The sequence below is a fragment of the Ovis canadensis genome, chromosome 11 (assembly GCF_042477335.2).
Source record: "Ovis canadensis isolate MfBH-ARS-UI-01 breed Bighorn chromosome 11, ARS-UI_OviCan_v2, whole genome shotgun sequence".
Taxonomy (NCBI): Eukaryota; Metazoa; Chordata; class Mammalia; order Artiodactyla; family Bovidae; genus Ovis; species Ovis canadensis.
Window position 1 is genome coordinate 42228305 of NC_091255.1, and position 23838 is coordinate 42252142.

General features: G+C 43.5%; 1 protein-coding gene and 1 non-coding gene across 6 annotated transcripts in view; both read left to right on the forward strand.

The window, feature by feature from the left end:
- The first annotated feature begins 7552 nt into the window (after positions 1–7552).
- The window catches only part of ULK2 (unc-51 like autophagy activating kinase 2), a 55302-nt gene continuing 39016 nt past the window's right edge, over positions 7553–23838 (forward strand). For 4 of the 5 annotated variants that reach the window (XR_011247042.1, XR_011247043.1, XM_069542931.1 and 1 more), the window contains exons 1-7: positions 7553–8140; positions 9018–9110; positions 10399–10440; positions 15335–15367; positions 15783–15819; positions 21196–21369; positions 22456–22529. Coding sequence is in view for 3 of the 5 variants with exons in the window: in XM_069542931.1 (XP_069399032.1) it covers positions 8051–8140; positions 9018–9110; positions 10399–10440; positions 15335–15367; positions 15783–15819; positions 21196–21369; positions 22456–22529 (543 nt within the window). In the remaining 2 variants the exon portion in view is untranslated. Of the gene's footprint in view, positions 8141–9017; positions 9111–10398; positions 10441–15334; positions 15368–15782; positions 15820–16697; positions 16794–21195; positions 21370–22455; positions 22530–23838 lie in introns of all 5 variants that reach the window. The other variant, XM_069542934.1, reaches the window with a different exon arrangement.
- TRNAR-CCU (transfer RNA arginine (anticodon CCU)) lies at positions 9418–9489 on the forward strand. Its single transcript has one exon. It is a non-coding gene; the product is annotated as a tRNA-Arg (tRNA).

The window sequence follows — 23838 nt, forward strand, 5'->3', positions numbered from 1 at the left end:
ACTGCCAACTAAATAAGTGTTTTTTAAATTTAAAAAGAGTATGAAAGCTGGCCCTGGGCATGTATAGTAAAATACCATTTATACTTTTTTTGAAAATAAAAAAAAAACTACATAAGTAAACACACAAACTTTAAAATGGCTTAAAATACCAATATCCCTCTCACCTTTCTAAAACTCGTAGACAGATCAAGCAAGAGACTACAAGTATTTCTGCCAAGACTGAACGTCTCTTCTACAATAATTTGCTCTCGTGTTTATTGTAAGTAACGATGATATTAGAAACAAGAAAATAAGGGGGGTTTTCTAACGCCCGCTGGCTTCATCTCCTGGTCTGTTTTGCTGCCCCAAGTCCACCCTCCTCTGGGCGCCTTCCCAGAGGGGGCATCTGAACTGGGCCTTTTGGTGGAGAATAGTCACACCGAAGGAGAGTTACAACAGCGGTGTGAAGGGCTAGTGGATTGGGTAAACGGCTGGTCCTCAGCACATCTGGTTCATGGTGAGTTACAATGGTGAGCCAGGTCCCCTGGCTCAGGGCCTGGGGCTACCACAGCTGATGAGGGAATGAAGAAGACACAGCCACCACTCACATTCCCCAGTGGACTTTCACCGATTTTCACATCACCAGCTGTCCAAGCCACTGCCAGGAAGCTGTTGTCGCTGAGGACTGCTCCTCGAAGCTGCAGAGGTGAGGCAGCGGGTCCCCCTCCAGTGACACTAGCCCCAGGGGTATCCCTGGGCCAGAGAATGAACTGCTGGGAGGAGGGGGTAAGGCCAGCCTGTCACACTTGCCAAGTGGATAGAAAGGCTGACACCACTGAGTATGGGAGAGAATGCAGAGCAGCAAACTTCATACTCCGCCGGGGGAATGTGTGACTAGCCTGGAGTTCACTTGTTAGTATCGGTCAGTGTTGAGATGTGTCCTGCAGCCCAGCGACCCCACTGCTGGGTGTGAACCAAACAGAAACAAACACACAAGGTCACCAAAGTTCATGGACGCTGGACACCCCTGGATGTTTGTTGAGAGCGGAATACTCGGTAACTCAAGGTTTCATCACATGGTAGACCCTGAGAAGAGGCCAGAAGGAGCGGTGACTGCAGACGACAAACAGAACGATGCCCACATATGGACATAACACCAAGGAGAGAAGCGGATGCAAACCAGATATGTAAACCAGACAGAACTCAATACCCACCTGGGAAAGTGTCACTCTTTTGGGGGCAGTGATGGGATGGGGCACGAGGGGGACTCTGAGTGAATCCAGCCCATCCCTGCCTGTCAAGCCAGGATCCAAGAAACTTACCAGACCTCCTTTCCAGTCGGGCTGTTCCAGGTCCTCCAGCCCCGGTGATACCGATACCACAAGGGGCAGGGTGAGCTTTTCCTGATGGGCCCACCCCAATCCCTGACCCACAAAACCTGCAACAATTAAAAAAAAAAAAAAGGTTCTTGTTTGGAGTCACTACGCTTTGCAAGACAGCAACTAGCTTTCAGAACAATCTTCATCCTTTTTTCTTTTTCTAATATATATTTTTTTGGCCTGATGAGGTTGAAGGTAGAGATGGAGTCACCGCTTCAGATGCAGGCTGTACCCAGCCTGAACCCACCCTCGGAGGCACACTCCTGGACTGTTAAGGAACAGGAGATGGTGGAGGATGGCCGGCCTATTGTCCAGAGAGACAAATGAGGTGGCTGAGAATGGTTTGGGCCCTTGTTGGCTGGTTGTTTCAGGCTCCTTTGAAGTCAGAGTTTTTTTGAGGATTGCAGGCCTCTGGCCTGTTCACCCTGCCCTACCCTTTCCCCATCCCTGTCTGGCTCCCTCCAGGGGAGGAAGAGCCTGGCCTTGGGGTGGGACCTTAAATTACTGAGCGAAGAGGCCTCTTGGGTGCAGTCTGTGTGGTGGGGGACCAATGGCATGGGCGTGGCCGAAGGAGGAGCTAACCATGATTGACTGCAGAGGACCAGTACTCAGCTCTGGGGAACCGAACTCCAGTGAGATGACCCCGAAGAGGGAAGAAAGACTCCTTGAAGATGTGAATGAACCAAAGTAGCAGTGGGCCCCCCAGCTCCCAGGCCTGCTCCCGTAAACACACACACAGCACAGCTCTCACCCTGCCCAGAACGGGGAACCTTCCAGGAACACGCCCCTCTTGTGGCTTGGCCTCCAGCCCTAGGTTCCCTCAGGAGATCTTGGCCACGTGGTGGGCTCGGGGGACCTGGGTTTGTTTTCTGTCTCCTCCAACCCTCTCTGAACTCTTCATCCCGCCCAAGTTCAGGAATGAGGCTGAAGGACTTAGTAATAGTATCTTATTGCTTAATCTGTGGCTGGACCTGGGAGTAGCTCTGCAATCAACCCCTGGAAGCTCAGTAGGGAAGCCTGCCTGGGGCCCACCCCAGCAGCTGGGGTTATGTGGACAGGCAGATGGATGAATGGGAGCACAGCAGTGGGCTCTGAACATTTCCAAGAAAAACTGTACTTTTAAAAACAGAAAAAGCAGAAAAATGCTTGTCTGTGCAACAATAGACTTTGTTGTTGTTAATGGTGCAGGTCTTACAGCCTGACTCACAAGTGTTCCGAGTTACTATCTGTTACTACAAGTGTAGCCTGTGGTCACCTGAGACGCGATGCCCAGACTCCTCTGGGAGGAAGGACCTGCCCTGCTGGGGAAGGACAGTCGGCCCTCATCTCTCCCCTGCTGGTCCAGGGCCTCAGCTGGAGCAGCCCAGCCACCCAGGGTCATGCCCTCCAGGTCAGCCCCAGAAGGTGAAGAGTGAGCTGGTCATTTGGGCTCAACTCTAGAGCATTCGACTGGGGTGGCCCAGGCGTGGTCAAGCCAGCATGATAGTTCTCTCAGTGACAATGGTCACTGGTGTCCTACCTATTCCTGCTCCTCCTGTAACTGGTGTCCATCCCTAATGAGCATCTCCATCCCAACCCCAGATCAGAGTCTGTTTCTGGAGAACCCAGCTGGGTCAGCTGTTTTCTCATTTCAGTAGGCATGTGGTTTACAACAGGGAGCAAAAAACTAGGTTGTAATGACACACAGATATTGATCTTCTTGTCTAAAGTTTTAGTATATCCATCATGGTCGAAGATGTACTATTCTTTTAAAACCACTCAATAGATTCTGTTTAAGTTTTTGAATAAAATTGTTTTAAAATTAAAATATTTTCTTTTTCTATATCATCACATCAATCAAATATTTCCCTTAGGAGTTTAATATTTCAGATGCTTTATTTAGCAATGGACTCATGATATCCCCTGAAATTTATCCTTGTGACATATAAATATATTCTTTAAAATTTTTTAATTAAAAAAAAAAACTTTTTTTTTTTTTTTGGCCATGCCACATGGCTTGTAGAATCTTAGTTCCCTAACCAAAGATTGAGCCTGCGCCCTCAGCAGTGAAAGCACTGAGTTGTAACCACTGGACAGCCAAGGCATGTCCTAAAACATTCTTCGCTTTATTTCAGCCATTACCATTAACAGAACATTATGGCCACTCCTGTGAAATATATGTTTAGCATTTTAACTTTTAATGATTCAAGTTTTAAGCACTCTTTGGGTTGAACAGTTATGGCAATAGTGAAAATTAGCTACTCTATTTTTGGCTGAAATAATCAAATTGTTTTTCATTTTAGAAATGAAATTTTTAAATTATTTATTTTATTTTATTTTTGGCTGTGCTCACTCTCCTGAGCATGGTCTTTCTCTGGTTGTGGCAAGTAGGGACTACTCTTTGTAGCGGGGTGCGGCCTTCTCATTGCAGTGGCTTCTCTTGTTGCAGTGTATGGGCACGTGTGGGCTTCAGTAGCTGTGGCACATCGGCTTAGTTGCCCCTTGGCATGTGGAATCTTCCCAGACCAGGGATTGAACATCTGTCCCTTGCATTGGCAGGCAGATTCTTATCCACTGTACCACCAGGGAAGTCCTAGAAATACTGATTCATGTATAACATAGAAAGATGCTTCTTGCTGTTGCCATCCTATCACAGTATCAGAAAATTCCTGGCTGGAGTCTATTTTTTATGTCATTTCAGAAGATTTGTAGTTATGATATTTCCTGAAAGCTTTAAGAAATATATCCAAAGTTTATGGTCTCTTCACATTATGTGCCTATTTCTATATTTTTCAATAAAACTGTACATGTATAACCATCAAAGCTCAGCGCACTACCAGTCCCAAGAATTTCTAAGCATCAGCTATAGGATCGAAGTAGAGACAATAGAACCAAAATAAAAGCAAACAGCCATGATTTGAAGATAATAATAAACGGGTGATTCTCCTAATCTCAGGATGCCTCCCTGCCAAGAGATTGGGGTCGTGAACGCTTGTCACACTTACTTGTCCCAGGAACCCTTTCACCATCACAACATCATACAGTGTTTGGCTGAGAAGCTCAGTTTATGTGAGAATTTATATTAGCAAGTGATCTTACCTCTCACTGCAGTTATTATTACACAATATACAAAGTGAAACATTTCAACAGTGTCAACAGGCATGTTTACACACACGCACACACACACACGGTTAATAGGACAAAGAACAATGACAGTGAATCAGATTGGCAACTTTGAGTGATTTCAGAAGTACAGTCAAAATCTTCCTTCTGGGCATTCCTGAATAAAGCCTAAATCTGACCCCTGATCATCCTTCCTGGGTTGCCCACTCGCCCCCGCTTTCGGGGTAAGTTTTGGAATCTCCATTCTTCCCCTGGCTCCGGCAGGCTTGTACAACTCGACCTGCTTCCGTCAACCCTAGTCCCTGTCTTGAGAGGATTGCTGAGTGCACCTCTCCAGAGTGGGGTCATCAGAATCTCCTCCTTAAGAACTTAGGTTTGAGACTGGTGGCTTCTGGCTCTCTGTCCTCCTGCCTTGTTGGGGAAAGAACAAAGAAGCAGATGCCTCTTCCAGTCCCTGCTCTAGTGGGAACCCAAGAGCCACGCCTGTGTCTTTATCTACATTCCTCTTTTTTTTTCTTTTGCTTTATCTCATTTGGCGTATGTGCTTACTGACATAGTCCTAACCAGACATCCCCTTAGCAAAGGTTCCCCACTCCAGTGCTCCCCACCGCCACCTCCCCTCAGGAGTGAGCCTCGAGGTCAGAAATCCTTCTGTGAAAGCTGCATATTTTTTAAAGCAACGATGTGCTCCCAGGGCCTGTGCTTAGCCTATGGGTACAGGAGGGGATGCAGGTCTAAATTTAGGGCCCCTGACAGCTAAGGACAGCTCCATAATGTCCTACTGTGGGAATGTAATTTTAATGACATTAAAAAATAAACAGCTCAAAGCTGTATATTAGTTATTAGCTTCAATTACCTTCAATTCCTAGAGGATGCAACCTTGTGAACAGGGCCGTGTTATGAATTATGTCTCATGCACTGGCTCAGCTGGCAGAGGATACACCTGTCCTCGTCTGGATGGTGAGATGACCAACAGGAAGGTTGAAGCACTGCTCCTGGAGGGTACTGAGGCCCTACAAGACACCTCGGCAGACAGACCCTGAAACTAGCAGCATTGGTGCCTCAGGACAGCCTGGACAGCTCCCGCTCTGCTCCCTGTTGGCCGCCAGGTACTTCATGGGAAAGGTTGCCAGCCTCAGTCCTGGGGTGTTAGTTTTCCTTGTGACTTCTCTGTTGTCCAAAAATTTTACACCCACTGCTTCTGCACAGAAAGTTTATAGGAGGTGAATTCTCCAGGGAACGGTTTAGAGAACCAGCTCTTACACAGGTGTAATGGTCCATCGATCAAAGCTAGAACTGCAAAGCTTGGATTCTATTCACCTAGTACCACCTGGGGCATGGCCAGCGAAGGAAAGGGGGTGACTCCAGCATGTGTCACCTATGACCAGGTTTGATCTCATTTTACTAACCCCACACACATTTGTTGTTGTTGTTCAGTCACTCAGTTGTGTCCAACTCTTTGTGATCCTATGGACTGTAGCACGCCAGGCATCCCTGTCCTTCACATTCCCTGTCCACACACATTAAGTACTGCTTTGCAGAGCCAAGTACTGTTCAGGCTCTTTCCACATCAGTCCTTTAATCCTCTTAACCACCCAGTGAAGGTATATGTTGATGTTATAGCTTCCTTTTACAAACAAAGAAACCTAGGCAGGGGAGGTGAAGTAGCTGGTTCAGGGACCTACAACCCATAATATACACATCCTGGAGAACTACTTCTCAGTGGATTTTAGGTCACTGACTCATATTTAAATACTCATGTTTAAAGAGAAAAGAAAATAGGGACTCTTTCAAAGAGGTAAGGAATCATCCCCAAATGAATTTTTGTGTTCATGAGCAAATTTGCTTCATTTGCTCCTCATTTTAAAAAAATTTTATTTGTTTATTTATGTATGGCTTCACTGGGTCTTGGCTGCTGTGTGAGGGATTTCTCTAGTTGCAGTGTAGGGGCTTCTCTTGTTGTGGAGCACCGGCTTTAACCGCTTTAGGGTTTCAGTGATTGCAGCACATGGGCCCAGCCCTCCATGTGGCATGTGGAATCTTCCCAGACCAGGGATCGAACCTGACTCCCCCCACACACCAGTAGGTGGATTTCCAACCACTGGACCTGCTGTTAATTTTTGAAGGTTGTAGACTTACACAGGCTCCAACACTCACTTGGGCCAGACTAACATAGGGAGGGAATTAGGCAGGTGTGCACAATTGGAAGTATAAACCCAAGACTTCACATTTTAAGGGTTAGAGGAAGAGGCCAGTTTCTCTCTGGAGATTCCCGAGGCTGATTGCTACAAGGTTGGATGTCCTGAGGGTCCCTGTTGGGCCTTCAGAGATCAGTGTTCAGGAAAGGGCCTTGGGTGGGAAATGTAACTCTGGAAGTGAGAGATAACTTGAGAGCAGATATGCTAAACGAGTGAACATGCAGCCTATTATGGAACCTGGCGTTTCTGACGTTTTCAAGCACGTGGTTTACAAAATGATTTCGGTAGACACCTCTCTGAGGGAAAGGTTGTCATTTTTCAAGTGTAAAGTAAGTTCCTTGTCACTTGAACGTCAGTGAGCTGGTAGAAAAGAAAACTCTTAGGCCCTTCAAAGGAAGCCGGAGGCCACGCTGCAGGACACCCGAGGCTGGGAAGCAGTTTCTCACTAGAGCCTTGAAAACAAGCAAAACGGAGTCTGCGAGCATCAGCATTTATTTCTCTAGGACTGTCATCAGTTCCTCACAGAAGCCAAGCGGCCGCAGGATGCCTAGGTGCAGGATCCCTGACCTACACATCCATGAGGGGCCCTGAACAGTAAATGCAAAAGGGTGAGGGCTTCGCGGCGAAGCCTCTGGCTTCGCAGGGCGCGGAAAGGCCTGGATACAAGAGATGCTCCTTTGCCCTCATCGCATCCGTGGGGTCCACACTGCAAAGGGATGCCCCCGTCCCTTCTGTCGCCCCTTTCCGGAAGCCCGTCTCCAGCCCTGGGCGCCGCCGGCTCGCACGCTCCTTCCCGCCTCCAACGGCAGCTGGCACTCATTTTCGCGGCGGAGGTAGCGCGTCCGCCGCGCCGCGCGCTGCGGCCTACAAGATGCGCTGACGTCGCGGAGGGCCGGCAGTCGGCGCGGAGCGGCCGGCGCGCGCGTGCGGGTCCTCCGCGAGTTAGGCAGGCGAAGGCACAAGGCCTGGCCCGCGAAGGGCGGCGGCCGGGCGGAGCCGCACCCTCGGAGAGGCCAACGCGCAGACGGGCGGGGATGGGGGGCGCCGGGGCCCGCACCTCTCCCCGGCGCTCGCGCGGCCCCGGGAGCGCTCAGTGACGACGACGGCGCCGCCCCTGGTCGGCAGTGCCGAGTCCGCTTCCTCAGGGAGCCCGCTTCGTCAGGGAGTCAGCGGCCGGCGGCGGCCGGCATGAGGAGCGCCCGGGGCCGGGCCAGGCCTCGCTGACCCCGGCCCTGCGCAGCGCTTCCCTGTTTCTGCCCGGCCTCTCGACATGAACGCCCGCCCAGGCCCGGGGCCGCGGCTGCCCCAGCTCGGCTGCCGGCGGGCGCGCTCGGGGCCGGCGGGCCCGCGGTGCTGATCGCCGCCCGCCCGCGCCGACCCCGGGGCGCGGCCATGGAGGTGGTGGGAGACTTCGAGTACAGCAAGCGGGACCTCGTGGGACACGGGGCCTTCGCCGTGGTCTTCCGGGGGCGGCACCGCCAGGTGAGCCCCGCCTCAGGCGGGGCTGCGGCGGCTGTGAGGCTGCGGCTGGGGTGGCGCGGGACCGGGCCGGTCGCGCTCGGACCCTCCCCGGTGGCGGAGAATTGCAGACCTAGCGGAAAATGGGCAGGTGGCCCGCGAGCCCCGGCCTTCCCCAACTCAGTGTCGCGTTTCCCCGCGCGGAGCCCCGACCGCCCACCCACCTCCGTTCCTGGGGTGGGCGGCCGGCCGGCCGGGGGTGAGGCGGGGAGACCAAAATCGACCCGAGAGCGGGCTCAGCATTTTTTTTTTTTTCTTTTTAAGCTTATGCTGTTCCGAAAACAGGCTCCCAGCAGGTTTTAGAATCTAAAGAATTCGGAAAGGCACCTCAGGAGTGGAAATAATTCTAAGAGAGTTTGAGCCAAGGGGCAGGTCTGAAGGGGGCTGGCCTGTTTGCTCAGCCTGTAAAGTAGTAAATACAGTATTACCGAGTTTTCCTTTATCGTGAGAATAACTTAAAACTCAAGGGGAAAAAAAACCCACCACGAATCATTTAATCCTGCCTAGCTGTCAAATCCTATTTTCGGTTAACTGTTAACCATCTCCCAGTTTATCCTCCATAACTTTTAAGTAGTTGTAAATAAAGTGTGTCTTTTTTTTTTTTTTTCATTTGTTGCTAGTTACTACGGAGGCTTCATATTTATTTTTACTGGCTGTCTTGTGGGACGTTAGCTTGCTACACCTTTGTAAAATCATTTTCCTGTTAGAAATTTGGGTTCTGTTTTTTCCTGGTGCTGTTACATGAATTTGCTAAAAACATGCTTATAGATTCTTTTTTCTTTGTTTCTCTTCAGTTCTTTCTGTGGAATAATTTTCAGGAGTAATTGTTTTTCCTTTCCAGAAAACTGATTGGGAGGTAGCTATTAAAAGTATTAATAAAAAGAACCTGTCAAAATCACAAATACTGCTTGGGAAGGAAATTAAAATCTTAAAGGTATGTTTCTTTATGGGGTATTTCATACTAGATATACTAGATTAAAACTTAAATGAACACAAGATGACATCCTTTCCAGTTTGGGCAGTTGACCCCAAGTTTGAGAATGTTCGCCTGTTGCTCTCATTTTTGCATGCTCAGTTTTTTTAAACATTGATTACTTGCAAGCTGTTTTAAAGAATAGATGTTTGTGGCTCTTGGCCAGTGCTTAGAGGGATTAGATGAAAACTGATTTTCGCTTCTCATCATTCCTTTCCCTTAGTTATTGCGTTGTCCTTTGAGAAGAGGCAGGCATCTCTTGGAGGCTTCCCTTGTGGCTCAGATGGTAAAGAGTCTGCCTCCTATGCAGGAGACCCAGGTTCAATCCCTGGGTGGGGAAGATCCTGTGGTGGAGGTTCTGGCAATCCACTCCTGTATTCTTGCCTGAAGAATCCCATGGACAGAGAAGCCTGGCTGGCTACAGTCCATGGGGTTGCAAGGAGTCAGATACGACTGAGTGACTACCACCACACACAGGCCTCTCTTACACATTATTTCTTTCTTCTGTTGATTCCATTCTTGTTACAGTTAAATATTTTTTGGAGAACTGGGGGCAGTTGTAATCTATTTTCCTTATAAATTGAGCAAAGTTATTTTCCTAGGAAGTTGTCTTTTTAGATCACTCATAAGCAGAATTATCCAAGTGGGATGCTTTGAGGGGGAGAAAGAAGTCCATGGTCAAATAAATGTGGAAAGTCATGTTTACTTAATACTTCTTGGAGAGTCACAAAGCTCTTGATTCATTATAAATAAATTTGAAAAAAGTATGCAGTGAAGAAATAGGTTTAGGTGTGTTTAATCCCAAAGTAATATAAACATGGAACATTCATCAGAACTGCTATTCTGTGGACAGCTCTTGGGTAAGAATTATAGCTTGTTGAATTATACTTTGTTTTCTTTTAGGCAAATTGTGCTTTCTAAAAGCAGTTTGGAATTTTAGGCCTTTCTTGTTAGAAATTATGTATTAAATCTAAGACTAGCAGTAAAATATGTGGTCATACTGACCTTTTATTTTGTAAATGAGAATAAGACAGTGAAAAAATATTTAGGCCCCAAGTAGTTTGATTAGGCACATTTCTTGTTATTCTTCATTAGATTGAATTGTTATAACTAGTAACAAAAGTGTAGTATATTAGAAATAGTATAAATGGATATAAATGTGTGTATATACTTAATTTTATTTTCATATTGAAATATTACAATTCTTATAATAAATACAAATATTTTGAATTCTCAATTTTCTTAACAGGAGCTTCAGCATGAAAACATTGTAGCACTCTATGATGTTCAGGTACCTTATTTTGGATTTTCAAAGAAATATATGTATGTTTGTTAATAAAGAACTTAATAGAAACTTTTTCTATTTCATATAAATTTAAATGTCATCATAGAAAAATTGCTTTTTTCTTGTTGAAAAGATGTATAGCTGGAGTTGTGTGTTTATTAATTAAGAATTTGTATAAAATAGCATAAGGCAAAAGGATAAAATGTGCTGCATAAGTAATCTTACTGACATGATAATATGCTATAGTAGTGTTGTTTTAGGTCAAGTAGAGAAATATTGACGCGAGATCTGGCATTTCTCTGATGAATGTAGAAAGGACTATTTTGGGCTATTGAAAAACTGACTAGAGCTTTTTTTCTTATTGCAGAAGCAATGTTTGCTAATAGTGGTGATATTAGGTGATAACATGGCATGATAACAAGGAAACTCTGCAGATTCATCACCTGGATTTGTTTATGTTGATTGCCATGGCATACAGTAGAGTCACATTATTTTTGGAGGTGGGAAGGCTGGATTATGAAGTTACATTCTAAGGCAACATTTCTGCATAGTCAAAATCACCCTTGGAAATCCTTTTCAAAAGCCCAGGTTTATAGAAAATTCCTGTTTATTGGGTGGAGCACCAGAGCAAGTAGTTGGCTTGCATTTAGGGGCCATATTGTGTTTTAAAATCCTTGGATCCTAGAATCACACTTGCTAGTGGTATTCACCTGGTGGGAATGCCAGGGGTCTGATCCTGAGGGGCGGTGCATTCAGCTTTTCCCTCCACTCCTTCCATAGCCGACCAGGGTGCTTGATGCACATTACTCTGTTCTTTTGTTTTCTTAGTCTGGACAGTGGAATTCCAGGAAGTAAATGAGCATGTTATGTGATTCTGCTATTTTATTTCTAGCTAAAACCATTTCCCTATACACTTGAATTACTCAAATTCATTCATTTTGTGAGGTTTGATGTGATGAGGTGCTGTGTGCCAGGCATTTCTGAGTGCTAGGAACAAAGCTGTGAGTAAAACAGTCCTTGCTTTCAGTGTGATTAATTTTAGTGGGCTGTTCTATATGTCTTTTTAAAAATATAGTCATTTTTCATGTTGTCATACCATACAGCAAAGTATTTATTTAACTCGACCCAAGTTATAAGATGTTTAGGTTTTTCTCATTACAAAAAAATGCTCCAAGGATAATATATACCTTCTGAAGATACCTGATTATGTCTTGTGAGTTCAGTTTCTAGAATTGGAATTACTGGGACAAGTAGCACAAACAGGTTTAAAGTTTTTGATGTCAGTGTGTGATCTCCAAAAATACAACAGATTCCATATACAGAACATGTATACTCTGTGGGTATATTTTATTACCTATTTAAATAGATACAATTCATTCCTTCATTTGAGAAATTCAAAGCAGCCTAGAAAAAAAGGGAAAAAACGGTTAAAGTCAAAACTAATCTGATGTCACAATCCCTATTGAAATGCTGGTTTTCCTCAGAGCTGTTTGTGTAGTTGTCTGAGTTTCTGTAGATAGAGGGTACCACGAAGTACAAGTCAGTGCCTCATGTAAAAATTGTTAAGTAATATTAACTGTTCTCTGCCTATCTCTTGAGAGGTACAGAAAACGCTATCAGTTTCAGAGTTGATTTTGCTTTCAGGGTGGAGAGTGTAGTTAGATTTTTGTCTGTCGAACTGAAGAATATTTTAAAATACTGGCTTTGGCTGCAGAATGAGATGTCATTAGGGAGAACATATTCCAGAAACCAGAACTGTGGAGCAACTGGAAATATCAAGGTGACTGCGGAGAAATGTTTACTGTTTTGTGCATTGTGTACTCCTGGAATTAATTTATAAAAATAGACTTCAGAACTCTTGGTCAGATGAAATAGTCTTGACTGCTTGGCTGTCAAGTAGACAGAGTTTAGATTTGCTCGCTGAGTTCTGATCAGGGAGAGGTACAGGCTATGGGGTGCAGTCATGTTATCCACTGGAGACGAGCACCGTTCACACTGGCCGCCACTTGTGGAGGTCTGCCTCAGACTTATGTGCACTTTGATGAACTGAGAACTTTTGACATTGTCGTGCTCAGGTTTCACTTTAGATGACACTTAAAAAGAAACACATTTTCCCTAATTACAAAAGTAATATATGCGAACAGTTTGAATGGGGCTTCCCTGGTGGCTCAGCTGGTAAAGAATCCGCCTGCAATTCGGGATACCTGAGTTCTAGCCCTGGGTTGGGAAGATCCAGTATTCTAGCCTGGAGAATTCCATGGACTATGTAGTCTATGGGGCTGCAGACAGTCGGACACGACTGAGCAACTTTCACTCACTCACTCACAGTTTAAATATTCCAGCATTATCAAAATGAATAAATTAGAAAAGATACGGCACTTCCCAGGGATAACCACTGTTTGTTATATTTGTTTTAGAGTTTTCTAAATACATATATGAATCTATAGTCATATAATACAGTGGGAGGAGGCTGGGCTGGGCATAGGCAGGTCAGCTTCCCACGCAGACGCAGCCTCTGTGAGGAGCCGACAGGAAAGACAAGAGTGAGGACCTGGAAAAAGGGATGTGGCAGGAGTGCTGGGAGTGGAGGGAGTGCTGGGTGATGCAGGGGAGAGTGGAGGGCCCATACGGGATGGATCACTAGTCCAGGGACAGTGCAAAGCTGTTCGGAGGGTGATATCACGACTGCTTTTGAAAGATACATATCTTTGAGGATTTTGGGCTTGAAGTAAGTATTGTCAGCTGGGAATACTTCCCTGCGTGAATGTCAATGGTCTGGAAACATCTACCTCTTGTTAATTTTTAGTATAGTGAAAAAGAGATTCGTTCAATACATGGTGCTGGCAAACTGAGACATCCGTCCTCATCATTTTTCCAAAATAATTTTCAGTGACTCAAAGGCTTAAATATATAAAATAAGCAGTAATGATCTTAGAATAATATTTACATGACTATATGTAATCTAAGAGCTGGAAAGGTATTTTATTTATTTTTATTTTTGGCTGTGCTGGGTCTTCATTGCAGTACGTGGGCTTCTCATTGCAGTGGCTTCTCTTGTTGCTGAGCACAGGCTCAGTAGTTGTGGTGCAAGGGTTCAGTTGCTCCACAGCACGTGGGATCCTCCCAGACCAGAGATCAAACCTGTGTCCCCTGCATTGGCAGGAGGACTGCCAACCACTGGACTACCAGGAAAGTCCCCAGAAAGGTATTTTAAGTCAAGATAAACTCAGAAGCCACTAAAGTAGGGACATAAAAGTTTTGAAAGACTTATTTAATGTCAGATGATACAGCCATAAATGGATAAAATTTTCATAAACAAGTAGAGAAAGGTAAATTAAGGTGACAGATGTCACTTCTCACCCTTCCTATTGGCAAAAGTAGGAAGTGCAGTAATTCTTACTGGTGTGACTGGGGAGGAGATGTGTCACTGGTACAAATGTCAGTCTTTGGATATGATTTTTGGAGTGCTGTGTGATGACACTTTGCCTCCATACCCTGAGGAAGAGTCTGGGCATTACAGTCTAAGTACTCCCGGTAATGCAGGTCAGGGTGTGTTCCTTCTCTGCATGGGTCCTGCAGGGACTTCTGTTTCTGTGAGTGAAAGACAAACCCTGCTATCCCTGGTCTCTCCTCTGTGTGTTGCTGCTTCTGTTATGTCTGCTTGGGCCTCCTGTGGTTCCTGGCTACTTCCCCCTTTTCCTCATGCTGAGGGCCTCCTTCCTGCAGGGAGATTATATGTGCAGATGGATCGCTATGTCTGTGGTCTGCACAGGTATACCTCAACCTTCCTTATGTCTTCACTCAAACGGTATATTTTCAGGAAGCTTTCTTTAGCTACCCTAAATGGAATTGCAGTCCCCTCCCCAACCCTGTTTCTCCTCCTTCCCCAAGGCACCTGTCACCATCTCCAGGCTCTGTGTACTTACTGCTTTTGTTTGTTGACTTGCTCCTGACCCTCCCTTCTTAGAATTTAAGATTGTGGAGAATAGGATATTCAACTCTGCTGTCTTACTGCTGTACCCTCGGGGCCTGGACCAGTGTCTTGTTTATAGTAGAGAATTAAAAAGTCTGTCAGTGAGAAGTATCTGCCACTGTTAGAGCTGCACATTCTTGACTAAACAACCCAGAATCCTGGACATCTATCCGAGGGCCATAAAAGACTGAGAACTAGGATGTATATCCAAGAAACAATACAGCTTTGCTTATAATGGCCCAGACTGGACACAAGTGATGTTCCTTGGTAAAGAACAGCTTAAATGGTGATACAGTCACACAATGACACATGACAGTTAGGAAAAAGACTTGTGCATATGCATTTGACTTGGATGGATTTCTTTGGTATATTATTGAGTGAGGAAAGCAAGGTTCAGACATTTATATATGATATTCCGTTTTTTCAAAGTAAAGTGTGTTTGTGTGTGTGTGTTTAGCTTCTGATTGTATGAATAGGAGAAGGGTATGGGATTACATACCAGACATAAATATTGGCCAGCTGGAGAGGTGAAGATAATCAAGCAAAAAGGTGGAAGTGTATTATATTACAGTTAAGAATCCCAGCAAGTACATGCTTCCTTCAGGTGTATGTGCGCTGGTAGGACAAAGCATCCCAGACCATGTGTTCCAGAATTGAGACTGCACGTTTAGTGTTGTTCTTCCGTTAGTTCTTTGCATGAATAGACTTGAACTTCTTGATGACCTCATTAGCCATTAGTGTCACTGAAGCTGAGATGCTTATGTCAGTGTTTAGGGGATTTTACATTTCACTTACTAATGGATTTTGTGATTTCATTTTACTTCTTTAAAATGAATACATATACTATTTTATTAACAATCATTATTTTAAAATTTTTGCTTAATTTTTTCTCTAATCTAGACCCTGTATAATATGTTTACTTTTCAGGAATTACCCAACTCTGTCTTTCTGGTGATGGAGGTAGGTAGTATTCAGGTTTCTTTTAATTTTTTTCTTTTGATTAATGCATACCTTAAAATTGACAGTAGGTTATTTGAAATTTGAATTAATAAAGTTTCAGTGATTTAGATTCTATTTTATAAGGAATATAAACATTTAAAATGTTGATTCTGTGATTCTTATAATTTGTTTGTGACTGGATTTATATTATTACAAATGTATTTTTAATTAAAATTAACTGATAGGACTTCCATGGTGATCCAGTGTTTAAGACTCCAAGCTTCCAATGCAGGGGATATGGGTTCGATCCCTGGTCAGGGAATTGATATACTATATGCTGTGTAGCCAAATTTTAAAAAAAAAGGTTAGTTGATAATGAATTGAAATAATTTTGAATCAGTGTCTTATTTTAATTACTTTTTGTTTTGTATATCAGTATTGCAATGGTGGAGACCTGGCAGATTATTTGCAAGGTAATTTTTTGACTTTGTCAGTGGTCAGTATAGTACTATAGTGTGTTTAATCTTCATTTACTTCTGAAATATACTACCCTTGTTTTCTGTATGTGTATAGAAATGTTCAATAAATATTTGTATATGTTTAATTGTGGTTGCTTTGCTGCCTGACTGTTGTGTGTGGTGGTTTTACTCCTTTGCTTGTATATAAGTACTTCTTTATGTGTGCCTTTCTCTGACAGTTTGAGAGGTGAGGCCTCTCACCATCAGAGAAAAACCAACAAAATTTCTCTTCAAAAGATTCTAGTTGGGGGCTGGCAGTGAACCTTTAGTCTCTTTCATTTCCTTAAACAAAAAAAAACAGTGGGAGAATGTGTCCTAAGATGTGTTTATTAATGTGAATGTTGCTTGTAAATTTTAAAATATATCGTAAGGGATTCAGGGTAACCTTGACATTATTTTGTGGCATAGAGGTAAGGTTTTAGTACTAGATGTTGCTTGAAATTCCATATATAAAGTTATATATAAAGTTCAGATCAAATTGTGTCCCTCCAAAGTACTTTTTAAAGGACATTAGATGAAGTCAGCACCTACTTGTTCACCCTTGAAGGTATATGGGAAATAGGCAAAACAAACGAACAGAAAAGTAGTAAAAGGTTCATCTCTCAGCCTAGAACTAGGTCATGGCAATTGATGGTAAAGCACTAAGACATCAGTAGATATACTCACAAAGGGTGTGGGCAGTTTACAGAAGAGAAGCAATATATTTTAAATGTTCAGGTAAACAAGGAACAATTAAAAATGAGATTTAAAAAATCTTTTAAAATATTGCTGAGATTTCAAAAGCCATGTAGAAATAATATATAAAACACAAGTATTTCTCCTCCTCCCCATAGTTAAATTCTAAATACAGCTGAAGCTCCTGTGGGCCCTTCTGTAGTCCTACTCCGGTCCCTCCCACTGAGAGACCACCATTATTCTGAACTCAGGAGGTTAGTCCATGTGTGTTTTTTGTATTTTTCCTACTGCTGCTGCTGCTAAGTCACTTCAGTCATGTCCAACTGTGCGACCCCGTAGACAGCAGCCCACCAGGCTCCCCCGTCCCTGGAATTCTCCAGGCAAGAACACTGGAGTGGGTTGCTTTTCCTTCTCCAATGCGTGAAAGTGAAAGTGAAGTTGCTGAGTCGTGTCCGACTCTTAGCAACCCCATGGACTGCAGCCTACCAGGCTCCTCCACCCATGGGATTTTCCAGGCAAGAGTACTGGAGTGGGTTGCCATTGCCTTCTCCAGTATTTTTCCTGAGATTCTCTCAAATTATGTCAGTTTGGTAAAAAGATTTTTCAAAAAGTCATTTGCCAGTAGATAAAATTCAGAGATGGGCACTTTTTTCTCTATTGGAGGAGAGGAGTTGGAGCTAGAAGACACCTTGCTTTTACCTTCTGTTAACCTCTGAATCTTGAGATCCTTGACTTCTTATCGATCCAGGTAAAAGCCCCTTTCCCTGGGGTCAGACTGAGGGATGCTTAGCTATTTCACTTCTTTGCCGGAATATCAGTGTCCCTTTCTAACACAAAGCCTATGGGCTGACACAGGTGCTGATGCTGCTGTAGCAGGTTTGTTAGCTTCCTCAGCAGTCCATACGTGATGTTGAACTCTGCTTTGGATGTTCCGGAGCAGTAGTGTTAGATCAGGAGAGCAGGGAATGAAGAGCTTACCTGAATGTTGGAGTCGGCCAGGCAGGCTGGTTTGCAGTAGTTCCTTTGTTATGTCACTTAATTGCTGTGTGGTTCTGGATACTTAACCTCTCCCCTGTCTGCCACTTGAAGAGACCGTGTCAAATAACTTAGGTCCTCAAGGCATTGTCTGGAGCTGTACTGTCCACTATAGTAGCCACTGACCACATGGGGCTGTTGAGCTATTGAAAGGTGTGCTGTGATGTGTAACACACATTGCGTTTTGAAAGAAAGAGTGATTATATCAAGATTTTTAATGTTGATTATAGGTTGAAATGATATTTTGGAGGTACTAGGTTAAATAGATATTATTTCACCAGTTTCTTTTCATGTTTGAAAATGTGGCTATTAGGAGATGTTAAGGTATGTATAAGGCTCACATTATATTTCTGTTGGGGAGCATTGATCAAGAAGATCTGTCAGTCAGAGGTCTGGAGGGCATAATGCCATTAAATCACAAGATACCCATTTAGTCCTTGTATTTGCTTTGATAAATAAAGTGCCTTTCACATCTTCAAAAGATAAAAAACAAATTCTGTTGATTGCAAGTTAAAATAAGGGAAATTGTAAGGTAATTGGTAAGTTGTACTTTAACATTATTTCTAGCAGATATGTTCAGTTTGGCAGCCACAGCTGAGCCTGCCCTGTCAGGGCCAACTGCTCAGGAGTTCAGCCATCTGAGAGTTTTCATGTTGGCTGTGCCTTTAAAATGTTAAACTATTACCAAGAGAATTTCAATTTATGGGATTGTGTTGAGAGTAGGCATTCCGTGTTCATAGAAATACGTGAATTTCTACTGTAGTTTGTGCCCAGAAATAGCCTAAATGAGATCATTAATTTTTATGCACAGAAATGGTGTTAGAATTTGGTCTCTGAATCAGATAAACTTTCATGTATCATGGGGCAAAGATACAAGTTCTAAGCAGCTGCAGTCATTTACAGTAGCAAAAGTTTTCTAAGCCCTAAAATGAAAATGTAAATGAATGAGATGGAAAAAACGGTACCATCCATTTTCATTGCTTCAGTGTAATCTAAAACGTTACAGCAGTAAAGCTCCAGTTGTTGATTTGCTGCTGCTGAGTCGCTTCAGTCGTGTCTGACTCTGTGCGACCCCATAGACGGCAGCCCACCAGGCTCCCCAGTCCCTGGGATCCTCCAGGCAAGAAGACTGGAATGGGTTGCCATTTCCTTCTCCAAGGCATGAAAGTGAAAAGTGAAAGTGAAGTTGCTCAGTCGTGTCTGACTCTTCACGACCCCATGGACTGCAGCCCACCAGGATCCTCCATCCATGGGATTTTCCAGGCAAGAGTACTGAAGTGGGATACCATCGCCTTCTCTGCCAGTTGTTGATTTGACCCTCCCACTAATGTGCGGTCATCGTCACATCCATCTGCAAGGGAAGTGTCAGTAGAACTGGGAGAACCGGGAAAATGTACTCCAGAGTTTAACAGTGTTCATTCGTCTCCAGGGAGGGGAGCAGAGAAACTTTCACTTTTTGTATGTTTTAATGCATTTGGATTTTTCTTTTTAATAGTGAGCATCAGGAAAAGAACCCCAAAGAATTTTTAAAAGCAGATGAAAATAGCCCTCACAGAAAAAAGTATTTGATAATTTTTATACCATGGGGATTTAGTTTATTTGAAGATACTCAGTTTAGTTCAGTCGCTCAGTTGTGTCCGACTCTTTGCGACCCCATGGACTGCAGCACACTAGGCCTCCCTGTCCATCACCAACTCCGGAGTTTACTCAAACTCATGTCCATTGAGTCGGTGATGCCATCCAACCATCTCATCCTCTGTCATCCCCTTCTCCTCCTGCCTTCAATCTTTCCCAGCATCAGGGTCTTTTCAGATGAGTCAGTTCTTCGCATCAGGTGGCCAAAGTATTGGAGTTTCAACTTCAGCATCAGTCCTTCCAAGGAATATTCAGGACTGATTTCCTTTAGGGTGAACTAGTTGGATCTCGTTGCAGTCCAAGGGACTCTGAAGAGTCTTTTCTAACACCACAGTTCAAAAGCATCAGTTCTTTGGTGCTCAGCTTTCTTTATAGTCCAACTCTCAAATCCATACATGACTACTGGAAAAACCATAGCTTTGACTAGATGGACCTTTGTTGGCAAAGTAATGTCTCTGCTTTTTAATATGCTGTCTAGGTTGGTTATAGCTTTTCTTCCAAGGAACAAGCATCTTTTAATTCTATGGCTGCAGTCACCATCTGCAGTGATTTTGGAGCCCCCCAAAATTAAGTCTGTCACTGTTTCCCCTGTTGAAGATATTAAGGACATAAAATGTCACTCATTAAAACGATTTTAAAAGTAATATTTCACTTGTTCAGTGTATTAGTGTTATTTCTGTCTTTCTTAGTCTTAAGTGCACAAGAGAAGGTTATAAAGAACATGTTCTAGAGTTGTACAGGCAGAAATATGTTCACAGAGACTCTAAAATGGGGTCGACCTAGGAATTGAACCCAGGTCTCCTGCATTGCAGGCAGATTCTTTACCATCTGAGCCAAAGAAGTCAAAATGGGGTCACGGATATTAAATACCTAATGTAGATGGAAAGAATTGGACTTTTGACTTTTAGATCCATTGTTATAAATACATATCTGTGTACTGACTACCTTGTTTCCCTGGTGGCTCAGATGGTAAAGAATCTGCCTGCAGTGCAGGAGACCCAGGTTTGATCCCTGGGTCGGGAAGATCCTCTGGAGAAGGAAATGGCAACCCACTCCAGTATTCTTGCCTGGAGAATTCCGTGGACAGAGGAGCCTGGTGGGTTACGATCCAGGGGATCACAAAAGAGTTGGACCGACTGAGTGACTAACACTTTGCACTTTCAGTTTACCTTTGAGTACTTATTACATGCCAGGCGTTTTCCTTAAGTCTTTATGCTTAAACGTGCTACCTTGTTTGAATGTTGCAACGGCCCCACGTGGTTAGTCTGTTTTCAGTTTTCTGTAGAGGAGGAGTTGGCACAGAGGGGTCAACTTCCAGGGCTGTGCAGTGAGCATTAGTAAGTGGAGGAACTGGGATTTGAACAAAGGCAGCCGGACTCCACACCAAGCCACGCTCTGGTGTGCATGTGCGGGCGTGGCTGTTTGCTGAAGAGTGACAACTCTCCAGTCTTGTCCCCACCACCTCTCGGTAGCAGTAAAGACGGCTTCTTACAGGTGTCCTTAGTTAGGAGAGGTGCCTCCGGGAGATGAAAAGGAGACAGGTGTGGGCCTCAGCCCCCTGACAGGTCCAGCTGGGGGTAATGCCGTAGACTCGCCAGCCAAGCATATCACTTGTTTTTAATTTGTACTCAGGTAGTGGTTGGGGTTAAATATGGACATTTATCCCAAGTACTTGATGTGAAGGGGACTTATTTTTGGCTTTTTTGGCTTGTGGAGGAGACTCGCATTTGCTGAGCATCTGTTGTCATGTTCGTTCTTCCCAGTAAAAGTGGGAAAAGAAAACCATGAACACTGATGAGAAGGGAAGATATAAATCAGTTCTTTATACAACAGGTTGATTAAAATTTTTGAGATATTTGATGTCTCTTCATAGACTTAAATTGTTAGAGTAAAAACAATGAAAAAAAGTGAATTCCCATTCCTTACTCCCACAGATGAGAGTTGATTTTGTAGGCTTAAGTGTTTATGGAACGCCTTTTCTCCCAGCTAAGGGCACGCTCAGCGAGGACACCATCAGAGTGTTTCTGCATCAGATCGCAGCTGCCATGCGCATCCTGCACAGCAAGGGCATCATCCACAGGGACCTCAAGCCCCAGAACATCCTGCTGTCCTATGCCAATCGCAGGAAGTCCAGTGTCAGTGGTGTTCGCATCAAAATAGGTATGTGGCTATGTTGTTTTGCTCAAAGAACAGTTTTGAGACTCAATATTCTTTTAGGTAATTTTAGTTCAGTGAGAATAATGAATTTTGTCGAGACACTTTTGAGATTTTTGTTCTGTTCACTGAAGTCCATTTGGATGTGGGAATCCTTTACGTTGTTGGCAGCAGGTGCTAAATTTCAGACAGGGCTGACGGGCCTGCACCAGGGATTCGAGTAGGAATCTCAGCAGGAGATGCTTCTCTTCGTCAGAGGGAAGCTAACACATTGCGTTGCTGGCAGCAAATTAATACCCTGATTCTTCACAGCTCATGGGATTTTAACCTAAGGGATCTGAGAGACCATTTAGTTCAGGCTTCTTACTTGGAAGGTGTTTTGGCTTTTTTTAGCTCGCTCAAGGCAGACATGGCTCAGATGGTAAAGAATCTACCTGCAGTATGGGAGACCTGGGTTCGATCCCTGGGTGGGGAAGATCCCTTGGTGAGCGAAATGGCTACCCACTCCAGTATCCTTGCCTGGAGAATCCCATGGATAGAGGAGCCTGGTGGGCTATACAGTCTATGGGGTCACTACGAGTTGGACATGACTGAGCAACTAATACTTTAGCCCTCTCAGGATTATTTGAAGCACTTCGTAATGCTAGATTTTTTTTTTAAAGCTGTTCTCATGGTTGTTGGAAAAACAATTTTTTACCAGTATTTTAAGAAATCTCTGTTATTATATAGGTTGCATTTGGTATCTGGAGGAGGATGAGAACAGCTCAAACTCTATACCTAGTGTTGATATTTAATGAGAGCTTTATTAATGAATCATTTACTATTATTGGTATTTTCTCTTGCAAAGCATGGAACTCCCTTCTTGGTTACAAAAGTGGCAGAGCAGCGACTTGTGCCATTGGTGGCTACTACCATTATTTAACTTGTTGAAAGTGAGGTGGCCACTTCTTTCTTTGGTGGACAGTCTAAGTCAATAAGCTCTAGTTTCTCATAGTTCTTTTGTGCCTGCTTGTATCTAAAAGAATCATATGATCTGTGTTAAGTGTGGGCAAAGGTATCCTTTGACTTTCTTCCTTTTATTTTGTGAAACAGCTGATTTTGGTTTTGCTCGTTACTTGCATAGTAACATGATGGCTGCCACACTGTGCGGGTCCCCAATGTACATGGTGAGTGTTTGCATCCTTTGTGTTTACAGCAGAAAGCATTGGAATTTAAGTATAAAGCTTGTTTCCAACTAAGATGTCATTTTTATCATAGTCTGAGTTTTTATTATTTACAAATGTTAATTATAGTACTGAAATGCTGTAATACAGACGTCTTTCGCTTTAGCCTAGTGGACTATAAAAGTCATCTTTGCCCATTGGCATTTATTTTTTAACATGATTAGTTATTATGGTAGAACTCTTCTATTAGATTAAATTAGAAATAAAAGTTGATGAAGTATGGTCATGCTATACATGATGTATAATTTTAGGAATACTTAAAAAAATCTCCTGGGGCATATCTTCACCTATAGGGTGTAGTCATCCTTTGCATGTTGTCTCTTGACAGGATCCCTATACTATAGAAATGTTTCCCATTCGCGTCAGACGTAACAGCTGAAAAATCTTACTTTTCTTCTTTATCCTTTCCTGTGGTTACTCTCAGGTCTAATAGGGTGAGGCTGTGACACTTCTGAACTAATGTGAGGTGGTAACCCTGGAAACACCTTGATTCTGGAGCTTCAGAATCCTGTGAAGTAAATGAACCTACTTCAGTTTGAATTTAAAATGGGTTTATGTTCAGATAGGGTTTCTTCTAATGTAAAATCAACTTTGAGATCAAGAGAACTAGTACTCAAAGTTCAAAAAAATTTTGTGTTAGATTTACTTTTTCTTGATCATAACTGTACTGCTTATATGATAAATCTTATAATTTAATATAATTAAATACTACTTTGCACTTCTTGAGTGTGAAATCAGTTCAGTCTTGAACTTACAGCCTTGAGGATAGAGAGAGTATACTTGGGCTGATTATTAAAGGAAGTTGACCCAGTAAAAAGTTTACTAGGAACAATAAATAAAAATGTTATGCCTAGAAAATAAAATGTCACTGTCATTCAGTGTATTTAGCATTTCCAGTCAATGCTTGCCTTGATTGATGGTAGTTTTAGAAAGCAATATCTAATGAGAGAGGAGAAAACAGCTGTAACAAAGTATCAGAGACTTTTTGTTTGCTTTTAAGACTGTTTTTATTATGTTTTCCGTGATAGATTTTCCGCTATTTTGGAGTTTTTAAATGGTGGAAATAGGACTAATGTGGCAAACACTTGTGTGCCTACCATCCGCATTCGACAGTTAACATTTTACCTTGTTCACCTTGGTCTTCTTTTAGAAGAAATGAAATATTTCGGAAGCGGTTTGTGTACCTTCTGTAACCTGCCCTTCTCACTCTCCTACTCTCCCACCCCAGAAGTAACCCTGATCTTGGGACTGG